This window comes from Dipodomys merriami, unplaced genomic scaffold, assembly GCF_024711535.1.
Source record: "Dipodomys merriami isolate MVZ:Mamm:240054 unplaced genomic scaffold, mDipMer1.0.p SCAF_36, whole genome shotgun sequence".
Lineage (NCBI taxonomy): Eukaryota > Metazoa > Chordata > Mammalia > Rodentia > Heteromyidae > Dipodomys > Dipodomys merriami.
The window spans coordinates 7,808,535-7,830,653 of record NW_027205159.1 but is presented as its reverse complement, the minus strand read 5'-3'; the positions used below and the strand labels follow the sequence as shown (position 1 = coordinate 7,830,653).

Sequence of the window (22,119 nt, the reverse complement as noted above, 5' to 3'; positions counted from 1 at the left end):
CACAGTATGGTGGTCCTAGGTGGCCTGGTGTTAGGTTGTGCAGATTGAAGTCCTCATGACTTTCTTTCCCCTAGTATAGGTGATTGGAAGCCTCATTCCTCTGAGCTAGTATTACTGGTCTAGTTAGCTGCTCTGCACCATTGCAGGGCATCCAATCAGTCTGGGTGGAGTGGCAAGACTTGGACCTGTTGCATACACCTGCCTGTATGCACTCGTAGGTACTGCTCTGCCTCCCTCCCCCATTGCTGATTCCTCCAGAGGCATCCCAAGGCACCAGCCACTCATACTTCCTTTGTTCCTCCCCTATCTTTGCACATCCCCCTCCACTCTTGACAGTATCCCACTTGTGACCCTCCTCTTTTGCCTCTCAGTCCCCACCTCCCATCCTCACCTCTTCCTCTTTCCTCGCCTCTCACTCCTCCTGGCTTCATCCCCTTGCTCTTGAATCCTCCCCCATCTATTTACACACACACACACACACACACACACACACACACACACACACACACACACACACACACACACACGGACTACTCCACTCTCCTAATGACATCCCCTTGCTCTTGAATCCTCCCCCATCTATTTACACACACACACACACACACACACACACACACACACACACACGCACACACACACACACACACACACACACACACACGGACTACTCCACTCTCCTAATGACCTAGTAATTGTCAGGGCGTTAGACTGACCTCTGGGGACAGCTATGTCACACAGGGTCCAGCTATGAGACTTGATACCACACAGTAATGAGTCCACAGTGCCCTTTTACTTGGGCACAGTCTGCTGATGGTCATGCTTAGAGACCCAGGTCATGGCTAAGTAATGCCTTTGGGTACTATGTTTTGGAGGCGGTCCTACTAAATTTCCCTCACCCTTTCTTTTCTGAGCTTCCTTTTCCTTTTCTCCTCCTCCTCTTCTCTGCTTCCTCCTCCTCTTCCTTTTCTTCCTCCTTCTCCCTTCTTTCTCCCCCTTCTTCTTCCTCTTCTCCTCCTCTTTTTCCTCCTCCTCTTTTCTCCTCCTCTTTCTTCCTCTTCTCCTTCTCCTTCTTTCTTTTCTTCTTCCATTCCCCTTCATTTTCTCTCCTCCCCCCCCTTCTCTTTGTCTGGTAGTTAATTGGAGATAAGAATCTCACAGCCTTTCCTGCACTGGCTAGCTTGGAACAGTGATCCTCAGATTTCAGCCTCCTGAGTAGTTAGGATTACAGGCAAGAACCACCAGCATCCTGCCCCTTTCTGTCTTTATAAACACATACTGAAAAGGCTGACTTACCATGATCAAGATTTTCAGAGCTCCATTAAATATTACAGAGTAATGTACAGATAGTAAAATCAGGTGCTCAGTGTGGAAAGGGAGGAAGGAAAATGGAAAAAAATCATGATATTCATAATGATGCCTATTAAAATGTCTTCCCATTCAGAGATACCACATCTCTTCATTTTAACAGTTTTGTATTTATGGCCCCTAGGTAAATTTGGTTATTTCTTTCATAAGGGTTTTATGCCTTTTGTGTGATGTTTATTTCCGTCAGCTTCTCATGTGAATTCTACCTAAAAGTTCAAGTATCAATTACTAACAAAACTTTTCAGTAGCAAGGCAGCAATGCAGTTAACCTCAGGGCCCTAAAATTCCCCTTTACCTTTCCCTCCTCACCACAACATATAATTGTGGTGTTCTACTCTCTTAAAAAAAATGAGCACAGCTTTGCATATTAGTAGGAGTGATATCTGACTTGACTTTTCCTCTTACCTGGTCCCCTTGTACTTTTTTTTGCCTTCGGTATTCTAAGAATAGATTCATCACTGTTATTCCCACATTAGTCCTTGTGTTCTCTGCAAGTGGGTGGAGAAGCTGTGCATATAGCATTCATTGCCTGTGGCCGTTTTCAGCAGGGTGTTAGCTCCCTGGCAGCCCACTCGCTAGTGGCCAGCTTTGTGTCTGGGCTGGACATGCTCTGCTTTCTCTTTCTTCAAGAAATGGATGGAGGGGCAAAGCACAGGGCTCACTTTAATATGCAATCAATGAAAATGAGGCCACTGATAGACTTGGAGAATTGGTGGTAATGGGCAGGAAGAGACCAGTGTTTTAATTGCCTAATTCATTCCTTCATGCACAGAGATGCACAGACGTGCTTTGTGGGTTGGATTTTGGCCCCTTTCTTGCTTTTTTCTTTTAAGATTTTATTTTCATCAGAAAACTAAGGAGATGGTGTTTGTTTGGTAGCCTCGGGCAAAGTTATTTCATTTTTCCATTATTAGAGAGAAAATACTGCTACATGTCCTGAGGTTGACACTACATCTGTGTAAGTTGCAAAATCAAGAGAAACATTGTGGCAACACTTTGGGAATACAGCAGATAGTTAATCCTACTTGGGAAGTCTAGAACTGGGTAGAAAAGGAGAGTCTACTTTTTGCTACTTGTTTTTAAGTAGCTATGCTATACTAAGGGATTTCAATTCCACCTGTCAGTTTATGAGCACAGTGCATCTTGAGCAGGGTCTCCCTTTTCATCATTCTCCCCCATGTCTCCTGACCCCATCCATGCCCTCAAGTTTCCTTATTCCATTTTCACTATATACATTGAATATTCATTTGTTTTTTGTTTTTTTTTAAATCTCTTATTTTAATTCTTGGCGTTCATTGCATAAGATATTATTATTATTATTTTTTTTTTAGTTTTGTACCAGTGTGCTGTATTGTGAAAATACTGTACAGAGGGGTTACAATTACATGGGCAAGATAATGAGTACATTTCTTAACAAGCATTGTAGCCTCCTCCTTTGTTTCCCCTTCCCATCCCTTCCCATCCTCCACCTCCCCCCCCCCCCCGTCCCCCACCCAATCCTCCCCACTCCCCCCCCCCGCAATATTCATTTGTTTACTCCTTTTTTATTTCACCCTTCCTGATAAACTCAAGTTCAAAGAAGTTACATCATTAGAATCCTCTGCTGCATATACCATACTTTAGCAAGTGTTTGAATATATATATATGCATATAAACCTGTATATATTTACATATGTATTATAAGTAAAGTCTAACTTTAAAGATAATACTTCACAAATTAGAAATAACATGCCATTGATCTCTGGGCCTGAATTAAGAGGCATACTTTTTTCAAGTTCATTCATTTCTCAGCGAATATATTCTACTTCCTGATGGATGAATAAAATTTTTTTATCATGTTTTTTTCATGAATTCATCCATTGAAGGACATCTTGCCTATAGTGAATAGTGCAACAGTGAGCGTGGTTGTACAAGTATTATATCCTGATTTGTATAATCTTTTGGATAAATGCACAAAAGTGGTATCTCTGGATCATAGGTTAATTCTATGTTTAGTTTTTGGGGAATCTCCAGAATGCTTGTCTCTAGACATTTGCAGAGTTAAAGTACAAATTCTTGTTTGTTTGTGACAGTGTCTGACTATGCAACCAGGCTAGCCTGAAATTCCTTATTTGCCTCCCAAGATGACAGGTATACGCCACCATGATCTGCTCAGCAGTACTTTTTGCTGTTCACAATTGGTCTAGCATACTTCTTTCTATTCCTACCTGTCCTCTTCTCCTTATTTGGTGCTGAGAATAAGAGATTTCTGATGTTTACTGATTCCATAGCAATACTGCAGAACCTTGAGTGATACAAAGGAGGAAACTGTTTACAGTCATCCAGGTAATCTGTTTTGAACAAAAGGTTTTACATGTTAGCAATCTTGAGGAAAGCTCTGCCTTGCAGTGTCAAATCTGTCAGATTTTCAGACAGAATGTATCTTAGTTTCCGTCTAAGAATTAGTCATGGGTTTGTTGTTAGGAATGTCCATTTCCAGAAAGATTTCCTTTAGTTTTTTTTTTTGTTTGTTTGTTTGTTTGTTGTTGTTGATATTCACGGGGCCTGAACTCTGGGCCTGAGCACTGTCCCTCAGCTCTTTAGCTCAAAGCTAGCCCTCTACCACTTGAGCCACACTGCCGCTTCTGGCTTTTTCTTGTCATGTGGTGCTGAGGAGTTGAACCCAGGGCCTCATGCATGTAAGGCAAGCACTGTACCACTGAGCCACCTTCCCAGCCTCTTTTTAGTTTTTTTGTGCAGATACTGGGCCTTGAACTCAGGGCCTTGAGCTCTTATTGAGCTTGCTTGTGGCTAGGGATCTACCACTTGAACCATACTTCCAGTTCCAGCCTTTTGCTGACTAACTGGATATAAAGTCTCTTGGATTTGTCTACCCAGGCTGGCTTCGAACCTTGACCCTTGGATCTCATCTCTTGACTGGCTAGGATTACGGGCATGAGCCACCTGCACCCAGCTCAGGAAGCTTTTTCATTGTGGTTTTGTTGCTGCTAGGTACTAAGTGACCAAGTTTGGGACTCGGTTACTTTGTGGTTAAGGATAGTGTGAAATTGGGTAGTAATGTTCAAGGGTTATTGATACTTTAGCTGTCTTTCTGAAGCTTACTTTTAGTTTATCATTTGCAAGTTTTAACATTCAAACAATTATGGGGACATTTGGGAAACCTCTGACTTCTAGCTAATCCAGTTCCATGCCCATCAGACACTGGATGACAGTTTAGTACTGTATGTACAAATCACCATGGAGCTCCCTTTGTGTTAGTAAACGGTCTCTAGGTGCTTTTAATATGTAACAGCTCTCTACCTTAGGTTTTCCTATGATTTGCTGTTTTCCTTTATGTGTGGAAAAAAAAAATTTCAATATAGAGATCCACTCATTCATCTGAATGGTTGTTCAGAATATACTGCATGTTCATTTAAATGAAAAGTCTGATGGAAGGTTTGGGAGGGAGAGCTTTGTTCCTTCAAACTATTGTTCTATTTTTACAAGTAGGGTCAAGCTCACTATTAGGAACTTTTTTTGCCTTGGGGTTCCAAGGTCAGCTGTGTTGCAGTCTTCATTCCTTTCATTGTGTAACTTGCAGAGTAATTAGGACAAAGACCCTAACTTCCATGTGTGGGTAAAGGTTCCACAGCATTACAAAGGGTCCAAGAGGGCACAAGAAGCGACAAGTATCATTTTGCAAGTTGACTGAAGTATGGAGGGAGGAAGAGGAGGGCCTGGTAAAGGAGAGAGCAGTGGGAAAAGGGGGAGGAGTGGAAGATGAGACTAGAGGTAGTGGGTAGACCCTTATCACAGAGGGTTCCTTAGATGTCCTGTCCAGGGAATTCCAGTGTTGGCTTGCGTCAGTGGAGAAAACATCTGCGTGTGCCCACCCATGAGGAGCCTAGTGTGGAAGTATTGAGCACCCTCATGGAGGAAATAGAAGACACCAGTGGTCACACAGGGCTTTGCTGTGCAGAGTGGGGTCCACAGGAAGTTCTGAATCATGCCTAGTCCACACAGGTTGGCCTGAGAACTCCCTGCTTTCTCTTAGAGACCTTGTGATGGAACCAGTTATTTTTGGTTGGAAGTACATCTGTAATACAAGCAGCTATTCTTCCTGACCACTTTTGATTAGGAAGACCCCACTTCATAATACTGCTCCATTGACAGTTAAATTTCCCCTTGTGTCCGGGAGGGCATTCCAGCCATAGCAGTAGGGTGTTATTAGGTAAGCCTGTGGGAAGGTATGAGTCACCTATAAGGATTTTATAGTTGGAATTCAATACCATCCAATGGGGGCTGGGAAGGCAGGGAATGGAAAGGTTGGTCTCCCGTGCTTTACGCCTGGCCCCTGGTACCAAGAGCAGGGCTTGGGTTCCTTGGAGGGCTGTCAAGTCTGCTCTTGTATGTGAGGCATAGATAGTAAACCAGTTACTACAGTGTACTTTTAGTGTGTGCACAGACCCGGCCCAATTGGCTGAGGATAGCTCTTAGCCTTAGTGGGTCTCCTGGGCCCATTCTGTGAGATACCCTGGTGGCTCTTGTTGCCTGTACTTTAGCACCTTATTCCTGAAGTGGGACCTCAAGACAAGGAAGTTTCTGCATTTTTGCACGGCCCCTGTTTGTACCGAAAGGATGAATGACAATGCAGCATCTCCTTGTTTGAGCCTCGGGTCAATAACGCCACAAGTTCAGTACTTTTCTTATTCTGAGAATAATGTGCCTCCTTATCTGCTTTGTGAGAAGATTTTTCATTGCCCAGAATGAGTCACAAATTGGATCTTTTCCAGAGTACTTGCATTGTTGGGGCTCTTCGGAGGTAAGTGAAGTACATCTTTTCGAGGCAAAGTGGATGCTTTGTTCATTGGGGCTGGAAGTATTGTGCTGCATGGTCAGATCTGCCCAGGGCTGCGCACTGGACCCTCCCTTTGTACTCAGGTGGCCAGTGTGTGGGCAGTATCTTATAAGGAGGGGTGCAGCCATACTTGGTGGGGAATGCTGTGGGCCAGGAGAGGTTTAAATCAGTACCTTGCTGCTTTTGAGGACTGACTAAGATATCTTGCTTAGTATAGGCTAACAGGGGAGAGAGATCTAGCGCTGTTTTGGTCCTGGTTGTTTAACCAACCACTTTGAAGTGGTAGAAACCAGCTACTGATATATTGTGCTCACCTGGCTTTTCGGGTTGAGAATGTGGAAAATGATGGTGGTTCTTCCATGTTTTAGAATGTCTCGACCTCTATCAACCATGCTGGAGGATTTGCCTGCAGGTGGCTTCTTCACACCCCCAGAGGAGCAGACTTAGCACTGGTGGTTAGTCACTCCAGTCTTGTGCCTCAGATTTTTTTTCTGCCATGACCCAGGACTCCTAGACTAGGGGTTGGAGCAGCTGAAGTGACATGCCATCTGAGTGCAGCTTCACAAGCCACTCAGTGTCACCTTTGTTTTTTATTGTCAAAGCAACCCAAGCCACCTTGGAAGACAGACACACCCACCTTCATGGGAGGTGTGTCAAGACATTTTTGGACAAGTTTTGTTTTTTTTTTTATATTTTAATCTTTAGTTTTTTGGAGGGGTGCCTAAGGTGGCCCTGGAGGTTGAATCATGCCTAAGGCTTCTTTTAGTTTATTTTTTTTTTTTTAGATAAATACCTCCTGGTAACCAGCCTCAAGCTGTAGTCTTCTACTTATGTCTCTATCGAGATGGTAGCACAGGTGTATGCTGCCACATCTGACCCTAGGACACATTTCAAAAGCTTCACTGGGAGCCCAACCCCATTGTGTGAAACCAGTAACACTGTAAGCTTTGCACTGAACCCTTGGTAGACACAGTTACAGGTCAGGTGATACACTTTGGTGCCCAGGAGAACTTGAGGGATGCAGTAAACCCCAGCAGCAGACTGGATGCAGTAGCAGTGTTCCAGAACATTCTGTGGTCGTCATACTTTAATGTGCTTGATTGCTTGCCTAAACTGAAGTTGTTCTGGCCCTGAGAGGAGCTGAGGGCTAGAATCACTGGGCATGTCCTGAAGTGGGGGGTGTTTTCCATGTTGGACTAGGCTTAGTTGCTCCTGAAAGGTTCACTGAGGTGATTATCACTCCATTTGAGTTTGAACCACATGGCATCAGAAGTTGGGAGGTTATCATAGAGGCCAAGTTTGGAAATGAACAGGTACCTTTCTTTTCTTCCATACGTATGCTTGGTTCTGAAGCCCTGGACAAGGCACACAGGCCTTAGCATGAGGCCTCATGCTAGGAAGAAGAGGTGGCTTGGCACTGGGAGTCATTAGGTTCCTGGCCAACGCAAGCCATAGGCAATTTCTTGACTCCTTCCTATTTGCTAGTGGCATTGAAATAGTAGAGGGTTATCATGTGACCTTGGAATTAGAAACAGTGAAAATACAAGGCATTGTCCCCATCATGGGGTTTGAGGCTTTCCAGAGCTGTACTTGAAAGCATGAAGCAGGCAGGGTTGTATTCTAATGGCCTCACACATGTCCTTAGTTGCTCCCTGTGCTGACACCGATCTTCCCAAGGCCAGGTCTCAGTTTCTACTCTCTGGTTTGACATCTTCATCAGGTCATCCCCACCTCCACCAAAGCATTAAATTTATGGCTTCTGGCTCCACTGCCACCACCATCCTCTGCCACTCACCTTCTTCTTGCTGTGCCAACCCCTCACACTCTTGTTTCCAGTGAAGGTACAAGCTGGAGCATCTTGTGGACTTCATCATTCTTTGGAGCTGTTGTCCATTGCCTACTAACCAGAGTTCAGCATCAAGGAATGTGATAGGAAAAGAGAATGAAGGTTCTGATATTTGGCTCATTAGCAGAGTCTGTGGAAACTAAATAAGAAACTGCCATCCTGGCTCACCTTGATCCTGCAGTCTCCCTTCTTCTTCAGGGTCCTCTGCCAGCATTGCTCGCCCTTCCCTGCCACTTACTACAGGATATAGTAGTTACTTTCCTGTGCGTGGTTCCATGACTTGCCTCCCCTCTGTTCCCCAGGACAACACTGACTGCAACCTGTACTTCTCTGACGTGTATTTTACTCAGGTTGCTGTTGACTGTGGTGAAGGACAAGAACTCTTCTAGCTGGAATGGGCCTAGTACTTCTGGTCTGATTAGTATAATAGGATTGGTAAACTGTGGCCCATGGGCCAATTCCAACAGGCTGTTAGTTTTTGTAGGACTCAGGGGATAAGAAAGTTTCCACAATTTTTAAATGGTAGGAAAAAAGTTAAAAGAAGAGTACTATTTCATGACACCTGGAAATGATATGAAGTTGAGTCCTGTCTGGGATTGCTGCTGTGTTTTTATGAGTTTCCTGTGTCTAGGTGTCCTGAGGTACTGGAGGTGAGTCCTGGCAGCAGAGATTGTGTGCCCCCGCCCCAGAGCCTCAAGACATAAAGTTTTGGAAATACACCTTTCTATACATTCTTAGAAAGGTTTGCTAACTTGGTGCAGTAGTTCTCATTTAAAGGAGTTATGGTCATTCCTTCATCTATTCACACATTCATTCAGCAAGTACTTAGCACAAGTTCTATGTATCTTTCTTGGTGTCCCAGGTAAGGGAAGTATACCAAAAAATAGAACACCTTTGCCACTTTGGAGCTTGCCTTTGGGGGAGGGGGCACTAGATAGTAAGATTATAAGCAATTAGATATATGGGTTTTAGGTTAATCTAAAGTGCCAAGTCAGAAAAGCTAAAAAATTCAGGACTTTTTTTTTTAGCACTGACACGATACTCCATCACCATATCTTTGATTATTATGTCCGAGAAAGTGTAGGAAGTGATCTGTTATTGGTAGCGTGTAAATTCAGATCTAGGGATCTTGTGATATCAAGGTACTATCAGAGTGGCCAAGATACAGCTTTGCTTTCTGTGGGTTCGACCTCTACAAGCATACAAATTATTAAAAAAATATTGCCAGAAGGTAACAAAATTACCTTCTGGCTATATGCATATGGCATATATGAAACAAGTTTTGTATTTAGACTTGGACCCCAGGCTCAATCTTATTATGCATGTGCACATATTTCAAAATCTGAGAAAACACAAAATCCCAAGTACTCTTGGTCCCAAATATTTCAAGTATACTGAGTCTAGAACTCTACACAGGTATATAGGCTGGTAAAATGTGCCGTCAAACATAAAGAAGTAGGAATGAGGATGCCAGAGGTGTTCTGACAAGTAATTAAGAAAACTTTCTCAAGTACGGAACTTTGGGGCTGAGACCTATATGACTTGAAAGATGGCAGGAGATGAAAAGACAGTTGTAAGAAGAGTAAGTGCAAAGACCGTGGAGCTGGGACAGACTTGGCAAGGTGGAGAAACTGCTTCTGCATACTGGCTCCAGCCTGGAACGAGGTATAACGTTATCAAGAAAGCCCTTGGTGTTTAACACAGAAAAGCTTGTAACATGGTGTTGCATTTTTGCAAAAAGAGAAAGCCTTTTCACACAGCAAATGGACAAGGAGGTCAGGAGCTAAAAACTATAATTTACTTCTTTATTCCTTGGCAGTAGGGGAGAGGAAATAGGAAACATTTGTAGGAAAAGATATGGGAGCAGTTATTTGTTAATAGTGGGGGATTATGGTAGGGGTGGTATTTACTGGAAATGGGGGCAATTGCTTTTTGGTTGACAAGGCAGTGATACATGTTTCTTGTAGGGGCAGGGACATTGTTCATGGGAAGATTTTGAGCTGTGACCTTATTGACCAGGCCTACTGGTTGCTTCTTCTCTGGTCCATTCCTGAAAAGTGCCTTCCCAACCATAGAGGTTATTTATGAAAGGCCCAGAAGCTTTTCCAGGCAGACAGTGTAAGAACTTGGTCGTGTAAGCATGTGTGTCCTGGCTTCAGGTCTGTTATGGTCTCAGTGATTTCAATAGTATCAGGGCTCCAGAAACTAGAATCACCTGGGCCGCTAAATACTGGGCCTTCTTCAAAGACTGACTTCACAGGCCTGAAAACCTTGATTTTAGTGGTTGAGACTGGAAAGTTGGTTCCCAGTTCTCAGTTATTGTTAGGTCAGCAGAGCATTTTCAAGGCTGAACTACTGTGAATCCGGAGCCTGGCTGCCAGACCTCACACATTGCTTGGCTCCTATCAAGGACTGAAAAAAAAAAAAAAGAAAACAAATCAGATTTCAAATGAGGCCCACACTTATGTTCAGCAACTGCAGCTCTCTTGTTGCTATTTGGGGGCATGTATTTCTCCTCTGTGTTCATCTGATCACCAAATCCTGGGTTAAATGCTGGTGGTAGGTGCTTGCTTTCAGCGCTTGCTTTCTAGTCTGCTTCCTGTAGTCCAAGAAGGACCCATTCTGCCAACACCAGCCAGATTATCCTTTGGAAAGCCACTGTGTAGCTTGGGCACATCACCTGTGTATGTTGAATGGTTGGTGGATGAGCGAGGAAGGATTTAGGAGACTTTGGAAAAGGAAAGCAAAGCCAGCATGGAGCCTATGTATGATCTAAATTGCTTAAATGCTGCCCAGTTGACTGGGGAGCATCAGACATTCTGGGGTACAGTGTTACATAGTGTAAGTCTGTGTGAGGGGCAGGAGAACAGTTTCCTGAAATCCCGCATCTGTGAGATAGGTATATACTTTCAAGCTTGGAGTGCTGATCAGAATGCCTAACGAAAAGGTGCCAAGGCACTTTGCAGCCATTTAAAATGGGTGGGGAGGTCAGGTGCTGGTGTGTCGGGCCTATAATGGTAGCTACTCAGGATGCTGAGATCTGAAGTGGAGCCTCCATCCTTGTTGTGGTGATGGCCATTCTAACTGGAGTGAGATGGGATCTCCTTGTTTTTTTTGATTTGCATTTCCTTTATGGCCAATGTTGCTAAGCATTTCTTCATGTTACTATCTATCTTCAGTTCTTTTGAAAAATTTCTATTTAGCTCTTTTGACCATTTATTAATTTGGTTATTGAATCTTTGGCAGTTAAGTTTTTTGAGCTCCTTTTATACTCTAATTATTAGGCTCTTGTCAAACATTTGGCAAAGATCTTTACCCATTCTGTAGTCTGTCTTTTTAGCTTTGTAACTATGTCCTTCACTGCGCAGAAGCTTCTAAGCTTGATGCAATCTCATTTGTCAGTTTCTCTTATTTTTTAAGCCTTGAAATTCTAGTCAGGAAGTTCCTGCCTGTGCTACTAAGTTCTGATGTTTCTCTACTCTTTCCTGTAGTAGTTTCAATTCTTACATTGAGGTCTCCAGTAGACTGAATTCATATTAGTACTAGGTGAGAGACAAGGGTCTAATTTCAGTCTTCTGCATATGGATGTCCAGTTTACCCAACACCATTTGTTGAAGAGGATGTCTCTTTTCCAACATATGTTTTTAGATTCATTGTCAAAAATCAGATGGCTGGAGGTATGTAGGGTTTATTTCTGTGTCTTCTAGTTGGTTCCGTGGGTCTTCAGGTCTGTTTTTGTGCCAGTCCCAAGCTGTTTTGTTCTATAGCTCTGTAGTAAAGTTTGATGTCTGGAATTGTGATACTTCTAGGATTACTTGTTTTGCTCAGGATTGCTTTAGCTTTTGAGAGCCTTTTGTGGTTTCATAGGTACTTTTAGATTGTATTCTTTCTCTCTGAGAAGAATGATGTTGGGATTTTGCATTGATTTTATAGGATAGCGTCTTTTTAGTATGGCCTTTTTCACTATATTCTAGTAATCCACGAACACATGATCTTTCTACCTCCTGGTAGAACTTCCTTCAGCATTTTATGGTTTTTGCTATAGAGTTCCTCTATGTTTCTTCCTAGGAATTTATTAAAAATTGTTTTGATGTTATTGCAGACAGTTGTTTTCCTAGTTTCTTTCTCCATTTGCTCATTGTAAACAGAAAAGGTATACAGAAAAGGTACTGACTTTTGGAAGTTGCTTTTATATCCTGTTACTTCTTCATAGATTTTCTTGAACTGGATTTCCAGCATACCCAAATATTTAGATATACATGTGGTACAGATTGTGAGTGATGTGCCTTATTTATTTACAGGGTGTTTTAAAATTTTATTTTGTGTTCCATGTAAGGGAATTGGGTTTTAATCCCTTTATCAAAAACAGCAAATACATTCTTTTAAACTTTTTTCTTCTTTTTCTCCCCAGGTTGTGGGACTTAAACTCAGGGCCTGAGTGCTATCCCTTAGTTTCTCTGTGTTCAAGGCTCTACCACTTGAGCCATAGCGGCACTTCTGCTGTGGTTAGTAGTTAATTGGAGATAAGAGTCTCACAGAAACTTTTCTGCCTAGGCTGGCTTCAAACTATGATCCTCAGATTTCAGCCTCCTGAGTAGCTAGGATTACAGGCATAAGCCAGCAGCGACTAGCTATTTTTTTCTTTGGTACAGTGGTGGGTCACTTAATAACCAGATCATGTCCTGAGAAATGCATCCTTAGGTGATTTTGTCACAGTTAGAGTAAGTGTACATTTTTATCAACACAGATGATATACTATCCATACCATCTGGCCTCTTTTTGTGTGTGTCAGTCTAGGGCTTAAACTCAAGGCTTGGATGCAGATGTGCTGTCCTTGCCTTACTGTGCTCAAGGCTAGTGCTCTACTACTTGAGACACAGCTCTGCTTCTGGCTATTTTGGTGATTAATCCGAGATAAGATTCTAGGGACTTTCCTGACTGGGCTGGCTTTGAACCACAATCCTCAGATCTCAGCCTCTTGATTAGCTAGGATTACAGCCATGAGCCATGTTGCCTCTCTTTTTAAAATTTAAATGTCTTAGCATGTATTGGACAAAGGGTTTCACTGTGATTTTACATACATGTACTTATGTACTTTGATCAAATCCTTCCCCATCTATATTACTCTTTCTTAACCTCCTTCCTCCTCTCCCCTCCTTTTTAACAGTTCTTAATGGGTTTCATTATGCTATTTATGTACTTACATAGATACATGCATACATATACACATACATACAGATACATAGATAGACGATAGTCTTTCTGTCATCTTTACCCCATCACCCTCTCCTTCTTACATCCGTACTGTCACCTGTAAACACTCCCCATTTTACAGTCATTTATACCATTTGCATGTCCTCTTTTTTGTTTTTAATTTTTTTTTATTGTTGTTGTTGGTCATGGGACTTGAACTCTGGGCCTGGGCGCTGTCCCTCAGCTCTTCAGGTCAAGGCTAGCACTCTACCACTTGAGCCACAGCGCCCCTTCCTACATGTCCTCCTGATGTACTCAAGAGGCTTGGTAAACATGAGATATATGAAGCTATTGTTAACATGTAAGAAAAACACTATACTAAACACATAAACCAGTAATGTTGTATTTCATTATCACTATTAAGTATTATGTGCGGTACATGAGCACATGTGCTGTACTTTTATATGATTGGCAATTCATACCTACATCACAATAAGCATGTGAGCAGTGTGCTGCATTGCTTTGCATTGCCTCATCACAATAGTTAATGATGTCACTGGACTGTTGTATCAGAAATGACAGGAACTTTGCCCCTCCACTAAAATCTTGTGGGACCACCATTGTATTTTCAGTCTGCATGGGCTAGAGTGTTGCTGAATGCCTTTTGATATTGACTTCTAGTGTTACGTATAATGGGCTTATGTCAGCTTATTTGGTTCACATGTTTACAGAGTAATCAATTCCCAGCTGTCTCTTTGAGGCACTGTAAATCAGGTTGTAAAGTTTTGGAACCTTTTTTTTTTTTTTTTTTTTTTCCTGCCAGTACTGGGGCTTGAACTAAGGGTCTGTGCATTGTCCTTTAGCTTTTTTGTTTTTTGTCCATGGCTGGCACTTGCCACAGCTCTACTGCTAGCTTTTTTTCTTTTGTGTTGGTCCTGGGCTGGAACTTAGGGCCTCTGTACTGTCCCTGAGCTTCTTTTGCTCAAGACGAGCACTGTACCACTTGAGCCACATCTCCACTTCCAGAATTTTGGTAGTTTAATGGAGATAGGTTTTTCCTGCCTGGACTGGCTTTTAACTGCGACCCTCAGATCTAAGCCTCCTGTGTAGCTAGGATTACATGTGTGACCCACTGGTACTTGGATTAAAAGAATTGTTTTCAATAATGTTTGACTTTTAAAGCCTATGTCCCGCTACTTCCAGCCTACTGCCACAGGAAGCTACAGGAGGAAGGCTGCAACTATTGGAAATTACTTATGTGCTTCCCTTCAAACAAGTGGACTGCTTTCAGGCTGAGATGTTGGCCTGTGCTGGGCTCTGAGTTCCTTTGTGTGCTCCCAAGCAGAGCAGGTAGAGCTCTTGGTCATTTAAAGAAAGCCAAAACCCCTTGACACAAAAAGCACCATAGAGATTTTTGTGTTTTTTGTTTTTTTGTTTCTTTTTGCACTATTGAGGATAGATATTGTGAGAAAAGGGACAACATTCTTGACATTCATTTTCCTACTTGGGTGGCATGTGTTGCTCATGTGAATGAGATCTCTGTATCTTGCAGGGTTTCTCATGTAAGCTGTCCATTAGAGAAAAGCATGACATGGACACTGGTAGCATAGGATCCCCAGCAGTAAGGACAGAGTCCCGTACTTTCCTGAGATGGTGCTCAGGAGGGCTTGGCCTAGACCACCTGTAGAGGTTAAGGGGTGGGGAGTAGGGGAGAGTTCTTTAATGAGGCATTCCTGGAGTGGGCTGCTATGGGGGTCCAAGCTGTCCTGGCTGAGCCAGGCATGAGGGGATATGTCCAGATGCCAGCCACTATCTAATAGGTCTGAGTTGTGAAGTATATCTGGAACTTACCCATTTATGCCCATTCTCCTTAACCTACAAGGAGTAGTAAAGCAGGGGTTTGGCTACCAGCTTCCAGTGGGAAAGTGGGGAGGGCCAGGAAGGAGAAAGAGTCCTCCAGGAAGATGGCCTTAGATGTTCTGAAATGAACTAAATGACCAACAAGCTTGAGAGATGCTCCTAAAAATGGATGCCAGCAAATGTGGCTAGGAAAACTACACAAGCCAGTAGCCATGGAATGATTTGAAAAGGTTGTCCAAGGAGCTAACACAAGATGCTTAAGAATGGTTATAGGTGTTCCTTACATGGCTCCTTTTTACAAAAAGAGATGGTCTGGTTTTAGTCTATGTTGAGGACTAAAGCCAGAGTGAGACAGTGTATTTATTTGAGCTAGCACAGTGAGGAAACATTCCCATTGCTTGGCCACAGGTGTCTCAGTGAGGTGATCTTTGTAGGCTCTGATGGGTGATCATGGTGCCTGGTGTCTGTTAACCCAGATATCCTCAGGTATCTAAAAAGAGGCTGAGAGCAAGGTAACCGAAGCGTGGGGTTTAGCAACCTTTAGCTATCTCTTCCCCACTGCATATTATGTGCAAAGTGAGCACATAAGTATAAGGACAAATAAACTCTCTTATATCAACACATAACTTTAGGATTCTGGCAATTTTTTAGTCTACTTTTTAGTGCTTTTGAACAGAGTCTCACTGTATCACTCACAGTGGTCTGGAAGTTGCTAATGTGGCCTAGGCCTCAAACTTAAGATCTCCTGAGTTCTGGGGTTTCAGGTGTCAGCCTATCACACCTGTCTTTCATGCTGTTTTTCAATGTATTTCTTTGCAGAAATCATACTGTACAAACATATCTTCATCTAGCACCGTCATAACTGCTTTCTCAGGTACTAAGACCTAGAAGATGATACCCCCAACGTGTGGCATGTTGGTGTGTTGAGTACTTTGAACTGAGGATAGTCAGGGCCTCGGAAGCCTCCTCAGAACCTGGGCCCTTCTAGAAGTCCCAGACTCCTCTCAATCTCCCCCCAGCCTCTTATAAAACCCAGGAGTCCTCTTCCCTAAGCAGGTCATAGAAACTTGAATTCTTTTTCCTAGCAAGCCATAAAGCCTGAGAATACTGCTGTAACCCTCACTGCCCTCTTGTCTCAGTTTCCAGAAGGAAATTCCCGAACCAGCTTGCTTGAGAGTAGACAGTAAGACACTCATGGCAGAAAGGCCCTGCCTCATTCTGGGGGGAAGGAATGCTGCTGGCATTGTCAGAACGAATCTGGACAGACCGGCCTGGCTCCCCCCCCCACCTCCCAACGTCATTACCTGAGACCCTTTTGTCCAGTGACTTTCCTACTAGGCCTTATGACACTTAAGCATCAAATGGTCAGTTCCCTTTATGTCTTTCGGTCTTCATCTGGAAGGATCCTGTGCTTAAACATTTTCATAACACTTTCCCCTTGTTAGGAAGGATCTCCCCCATTCTTCCCCCCACACTTCCTATCACTTCTTCTACAAAATGCTTTCAGATCTCATCCATTGGCTATAAATAACAGCAGGTCTCATTTGTGAGGCACTTAGTTTTATTCCTTTGTGTGTGAGAAATTATAAATAGGGCATGGTATTTGTGAAGGCAACTTTCCTATGTCTTTCTACTCTTGGTGCTTATTTCCTGAGAATAATACTCAAAAAGAATTCAGAGATATAACTCTCTGTTATGCTTTTAAATGATTAATGACTCAGCTGAGTACCAATCGCTCACACCTGTAATCGTAGCTACTCATTAGGCTGAGATCTGAGGAGTGTGGTTCAAAGCAAGGCAGGGCGGACAAATATGACAAATTATCTCCAGTTCGCCTGCAAAAAACTGGAAGTTGGAGATGTGGCTTAAGTGGTAAAGCATCTATTTTGAACAAAAAAGCCAAGCAAGAGGATGAGGTCCGGAATTCAAGCCCTCGTACTGACATGCATGAACACCACACACACACACACACACACACACACACACACACACACACGCACACACGCACACACGCACACACACACACAAGTAAAAAATAGTTGCTGTGGTATAGCTTCATTTTAACTTCTCCCAGGTCTTGCTTTTTGTTTGTTTGTTTGTTTTTTATTGTTTAGGTCAGGTGGCTTTCACCTGGTACAAAGGATGTGAAAGATTTCAATGAAGGTAGGATGGCAAACAAGAAAACAAGTTTATTCTCTTTATAAGGGAAGAAAGGTTGCAGGTACCATATGCTGAATGGGGTGAGGACTGGGATCAGAACATTTCAGGTATAAAAGGATTGGACTGCTAATGTTTTGCTCTGTAGTTTTAGTTCAGCTATCTATGCCAAATAGCTGCTGGAGTGGTCAGTTTAATGTTTTTTGCCTCTCTCTCTGTGTGTGTGTGTGTGTGTGTGTGTGTGCGCGCGCGCACGCGTGCGTACGAGCGTGTAAGAGTTTATACAATCCTTTCCAGGAATCCATTGTTAAAACAGGACAGTGGTAGGGTTCTGCTTCATTTCAGAAGAACAGTTTTGGCAAAACAAAGTAAAACAGCCTTCTTGCCAGCCAGAATGGAGTCCTATAAAATAGACCAGGTCAGGCTGATTTGAGCTGGAGGCCTTACCTTCCCCAGTCATGTTTTGGTATTGATTGCTGCCTTTTTTATCAGTTCTCTTTCTGTATTTGAAGAGAGATTTATGATATCAACAGCATTCCCCTTCTTGGCAATGGGGCTTCTTCTGAGCGATGATCTTGGATACTGAATCCTACGCAGTAAGCATCAATTATGTCTCTGCTCTGTCCCAAGGGTAGCAGGGAGACAAGGCCTGGGCTTATTAGATATTAACCTCACAGTCTTCCCAAGCTCAGAGTCAACAGCCTGGGTCCCGGGGCATTTGTATCTGCTCTGTGCCCTTCCCCTGCACCTGCTTACACATAAGAATGCCAGGCCTGAAGATACATTCTGTATCTGGGGAGAGGCCAGAGAGGAACGTAGACCAGATGTTAATACCAGTCATTTAAAACCAAGGTATCTTGATTAGTGGTGGTATCATGTGATTTCTCATGTTTGGGGTACTGGATCACCTTCCCTTATTCAAAAATAATTGGACTAAGCCAGTTGCCAGTGGCTTGCAAATGGCTTACCTGGCAACAGGATTACCTGACTTTTCAGGAGTCTAAGATCTGAGGATCGTGGTTTGAAGCCAGCTCAGGGAAAGTTTGTGAGATTCTGATCTCCAATTAACTAGCCAAAAGTCAGAAATGGAGCTGTGGCTCAAGTGAGAGAATGCCAGCTATGATCAGGGCCCCCTATCAGCAAAAAACAAACACATATGCACATGCATACTTGAACTGCAAACGCCAAAACTACCAAATTGATAGGAGGATCATGTTTTTGTTCTTAATTGAATTTCAACAAGTGTACATTATTATCTTCTTAAAGTTTAATTTGGGTTTCTCAGTGAACTTTAGAATATTGGTTAAAAATTAAAATTTTGTCAGTTGAATGTTATAGACATAAATATTGACTTTTTCCCTCCTTTTTTCTCTTATAGCTGTCTGGGGCAACTTCGTTAATATGAGGTAATTGTTTTTCATTACTTGGATATAGTAGTTGGGTTTTATAAAGACATTTCATTTCATATTTCAGTTATCTATACTTTGTTGGTGTCATGGACTAATAAATAACTGTTTTGGGTTTTTTGTTGTTGTTGTTGTTGTTTTGTTTTTTCTGTCGGTTGTGGGGCTTGAAGTCTGGGCCTGGGTGCTGTCCCTAAGTTCTCTTCAGCAGAAGGTCAGCGCTCTACCACAGCACCGCTTCTAGTTTTCTGGTGTTTAATTGGAGATGAGTCTGAGGGAGGGCTGGGAAGGTGCCTCAGTGGTAGAGCGCTTGCCTTGCATGAGGCCCTGGGTTTGATGCTTCAGCACCACATAAGCAAAAAAGAAAAAAGCCAGAAGTGGCGCTGTGGCTCAAGTGGTAGAGCGCTAACCTTGAGCTGAAGAGTTGAGGGACAGCGCCCAGGCCCAGAGTTCAGGCCCCATGACCAGACCCTCCCCCCCCCCCCAAAAAAAAAGTCTGAGGGACTTTCCCAGCCTGGGCTGGCTTTGAACCACGATCCTGAGATCTCAACCTCCTCGTAGCTAGGATTATAGGTGTGAGCCACCAGTGCTCTTAATGGAATTTTTTTTGCTGGTCACCAATCTGGGCTGTTTCTTTTCTTCTGAGAACATTTCCAGGGGATACAGCTAATTTCAAAATTTACTCATCTAAAGCTTAAGGTGAGCTTTAAGGTGGTCTATGCCTCTTCCTCAGCAATAGAGGGCTATCCCTGGCTTTCATATGACCTAGGGCATTTCTGGATGTCCTGAGTAAGAACATGGGTGTCTTAGAGAGATGCTAGCTGGCCCTTCTGCACCAGGGATATGAACCCTGCTTCAATTTTCCTTATCTGAAATGAATAGGATCAGCTCTTAGATTTTTCTACTTCTAGATTTTGGAATATTTGCATATGCATACTGAAATATTTGGGGGATGGAACCCAAGTCTAAACACAAGATTCATTTATTCACTTATGCTCCTTACCCACAAAGCCTGAAGGTAAATTTTATACAATAGTTTTGGTGTATCAGTATTGAGGCAGGTGTTGAAATCACGTGAGGTCAGGTCTGGTATTTTCATGTTGCTGCTATTATGTTTTAGACTTGGAGGCATTTTGGATGTCAGACTTTTGGATTTTCAAGTTAGGGGGTGCTCATACTGGATATGGCTATTGAGACCACTTCCCTGTCCAAGTGCTGGGACTATTGGTGTGTACTGTCACACCCAGCTTGACTTTGTTTCTTAGTTGAGAGGAGGGATGCTTATAAAAGTTAAATCTTCATGTGGATTATCTTTGCCAAACTTAAAAAAAACAACGCTTTTTGAAACAAATCACTAGAAATGTAAAAAAGCATTTATTGTAAGAGCAGATTTGGCTCTGTTGTACAATTTTCCATCTAAAGAAAAATTCTCCCCACTTTGCTATTCTGTGGTGTCAAGAAATGAAAGAGTTTCACTGCAGAGTGTGACTATGAGGTTGGCACTGGAATTTTAATGCTGCTGCCCAGCCTACAAGGGTGGAAGATTAGAGCCCCTCACTAGGCATTTCATGTGGAGTTGGTTTTGCAAGGTGGGTGGGGCTTGTTGATCTGAACCCTACCACCAAGTTACATGTCTCCTGACAAAGGTAGCTGTGTGTAGCTAGGTGGGGTTCTTAGATCTCATTTAGAGGAACTCTGTTTTTAGCTTGGAAAAATTCCATCTTGTGTTAAACCTCTAGGAAAACCCAAAGACATACTCCTATAGACATGCTTCCTACTTCTAATTTAAAATCCAGTGTTAGTGTGTAACATGGGATTATTTTAGTTTTGACAGAAACAATCAAGTATGGAAAAGGCAGCGTGTTTATAGATGGATTTAAGGAAATTCCCACTCAGTCCTCTTTTTTTCTTTGTGCGCCCCCTGCTGGAGTGAATTAGCACCTGTGATTGGTACTGGGGTTAGACTGGGAGATGGTCTCAGCCTTTAGTTTGTATTATGGTAGTTAGTTCAGGTGCTCCTGAACTTGACTAATTACAAAAGCCTTTTTTGACTGATCTCAGTTTGTTAGCTTCCTACTCAAAGCTTTCTACTCAACAGGTCTATACAGGAAAATGGCGAACTAAAAGTTGAAAGCAAGATTGAAGAGGTTAGTCTCTTTTCCATCTTCTGCTTTTGTTTTACTCATTTATCTGTCACATTGACTTCCTTTGCTCATGCTGTTATCTTTATTGTGGTGGCCAGGTGGTTTTGAAACTAGTTCTCAAAAATTCCTTTCCCTTTGTGTCACCATTTTTCCATTTGTGTAAAGGGGCATGTTACATATATTCTTCCCTAAAAGCAGAATGCATTCAGGATTTGTACAGTACTGTCTAGGTGAGCGTTTCTTAGAAGAAAGGAAGGGGTTGCTTTAAGTGATGGAGACAAGCACCAACATCCACACTGAGCAGATGCTGAAAGTAAGAGTAACCCCAGACTAGTCCCAGAACTCGAGAAACAATGAGCATCTGGGTGCATAGATAGCCACACAGTGCCTGAGAGTTGGAAACCTCTTATTTTAAAATTACTGTCTGTAGTTTATAGACAAGTAGACAGAGGTATAGCTAGACTATTGTAACATGGGTTGAGACAGGAGGAGGGCTTACATTATGGTTGAAGCTGAATGTTAGAGTCCTAGGGAAACCCTTGAATTGCTCTTTTTTGCTGTAGACCATGGTGGGTGATGACCCACAGGGATGTGGGTTGCCTGACTCATAGCCTACAGTTTCTGTCCTCGAGCTTATAACGTGGACATAATCACAGAGACAAGATGTTAAGATTTGTTGACCATAGTACAATTGTTAGTTCTTGAAGTGAAGGGTAGTACCTCTTCTTATGAACCTCTGATGTCTTTTACATTCTTCGTTATAAGGTGCTAATAATAAGAGTTTCAGTGTAGAGTGTATCTGCTTAATTCTAGTGTTGGGTTCAAAGTGGAAATGCATTAAAATTTATTCTATGTCATATCATGGTCACTTGAAATATCAGAAGAGTAAGTAACGGGAAGTATGTTTTTGGTCTAAAACTAATTTTGTTTATTGTTGTTCTAGATTGTTGAGCCACTAAGAGAGAAAATCAGAGATTTGGAAAAAAGGTATGTGCATTTTTTGTTTTGTTTCTGGTCTTAGCTGGGTGTCAGGAAAAGTCAATATCAAATAAGTATAATTTATCTCGGAAAGTTATGTATGAACTTGTAAAATATGAAAGACATGTCTTCCTCAAGACAATTTTTCGATAAGATAATTTTTTTAATTTAAAGTTTGGATGTAGTATTTTAAGTCTTTATCTTCTTAGTAAGGACTATTTTATATGAAAGGTATAGTTTCTTACCAGGAAAATAAATATACTGCTACTTTCTTTCCAGAGGCATTGTTGTAGCACAAACACAGATACTAAGTTCAAACCTTCTAAATCAGTTTAA

The 22,119-nt window shown here is 42.4% G+C and overlaps 1 protein-coding gene across 1 annotated transcript in view; it reads left to right on the top strand.

The window, feature by feature from the left end:
- Uxs1 (UDP-glucuronate decarboxylase 1) overlaps positions 1–22,119 on the top strand; it is a 92,511-nt gene that overhangs the window by 10,488 nt on the left and 59,904 nt on the right. Inside the window, exons 2-4 of the mRNA XM_069988629.1 lie at positions 18,637–18,664; positions 20,760–20,808; positions 21,749–21,792. Of these exons, the coding sequence (XP_069844730.1) occupies positions 18,637–18,664; positions 20,760–20,808; positions 21,749–21,792 (121 nt within the window). The remainder of the gene's footprint in view (positions 1–18,636; positions 18,665–20,759; positions 20,809–21,748; positions 21,793–22,119) is intronic.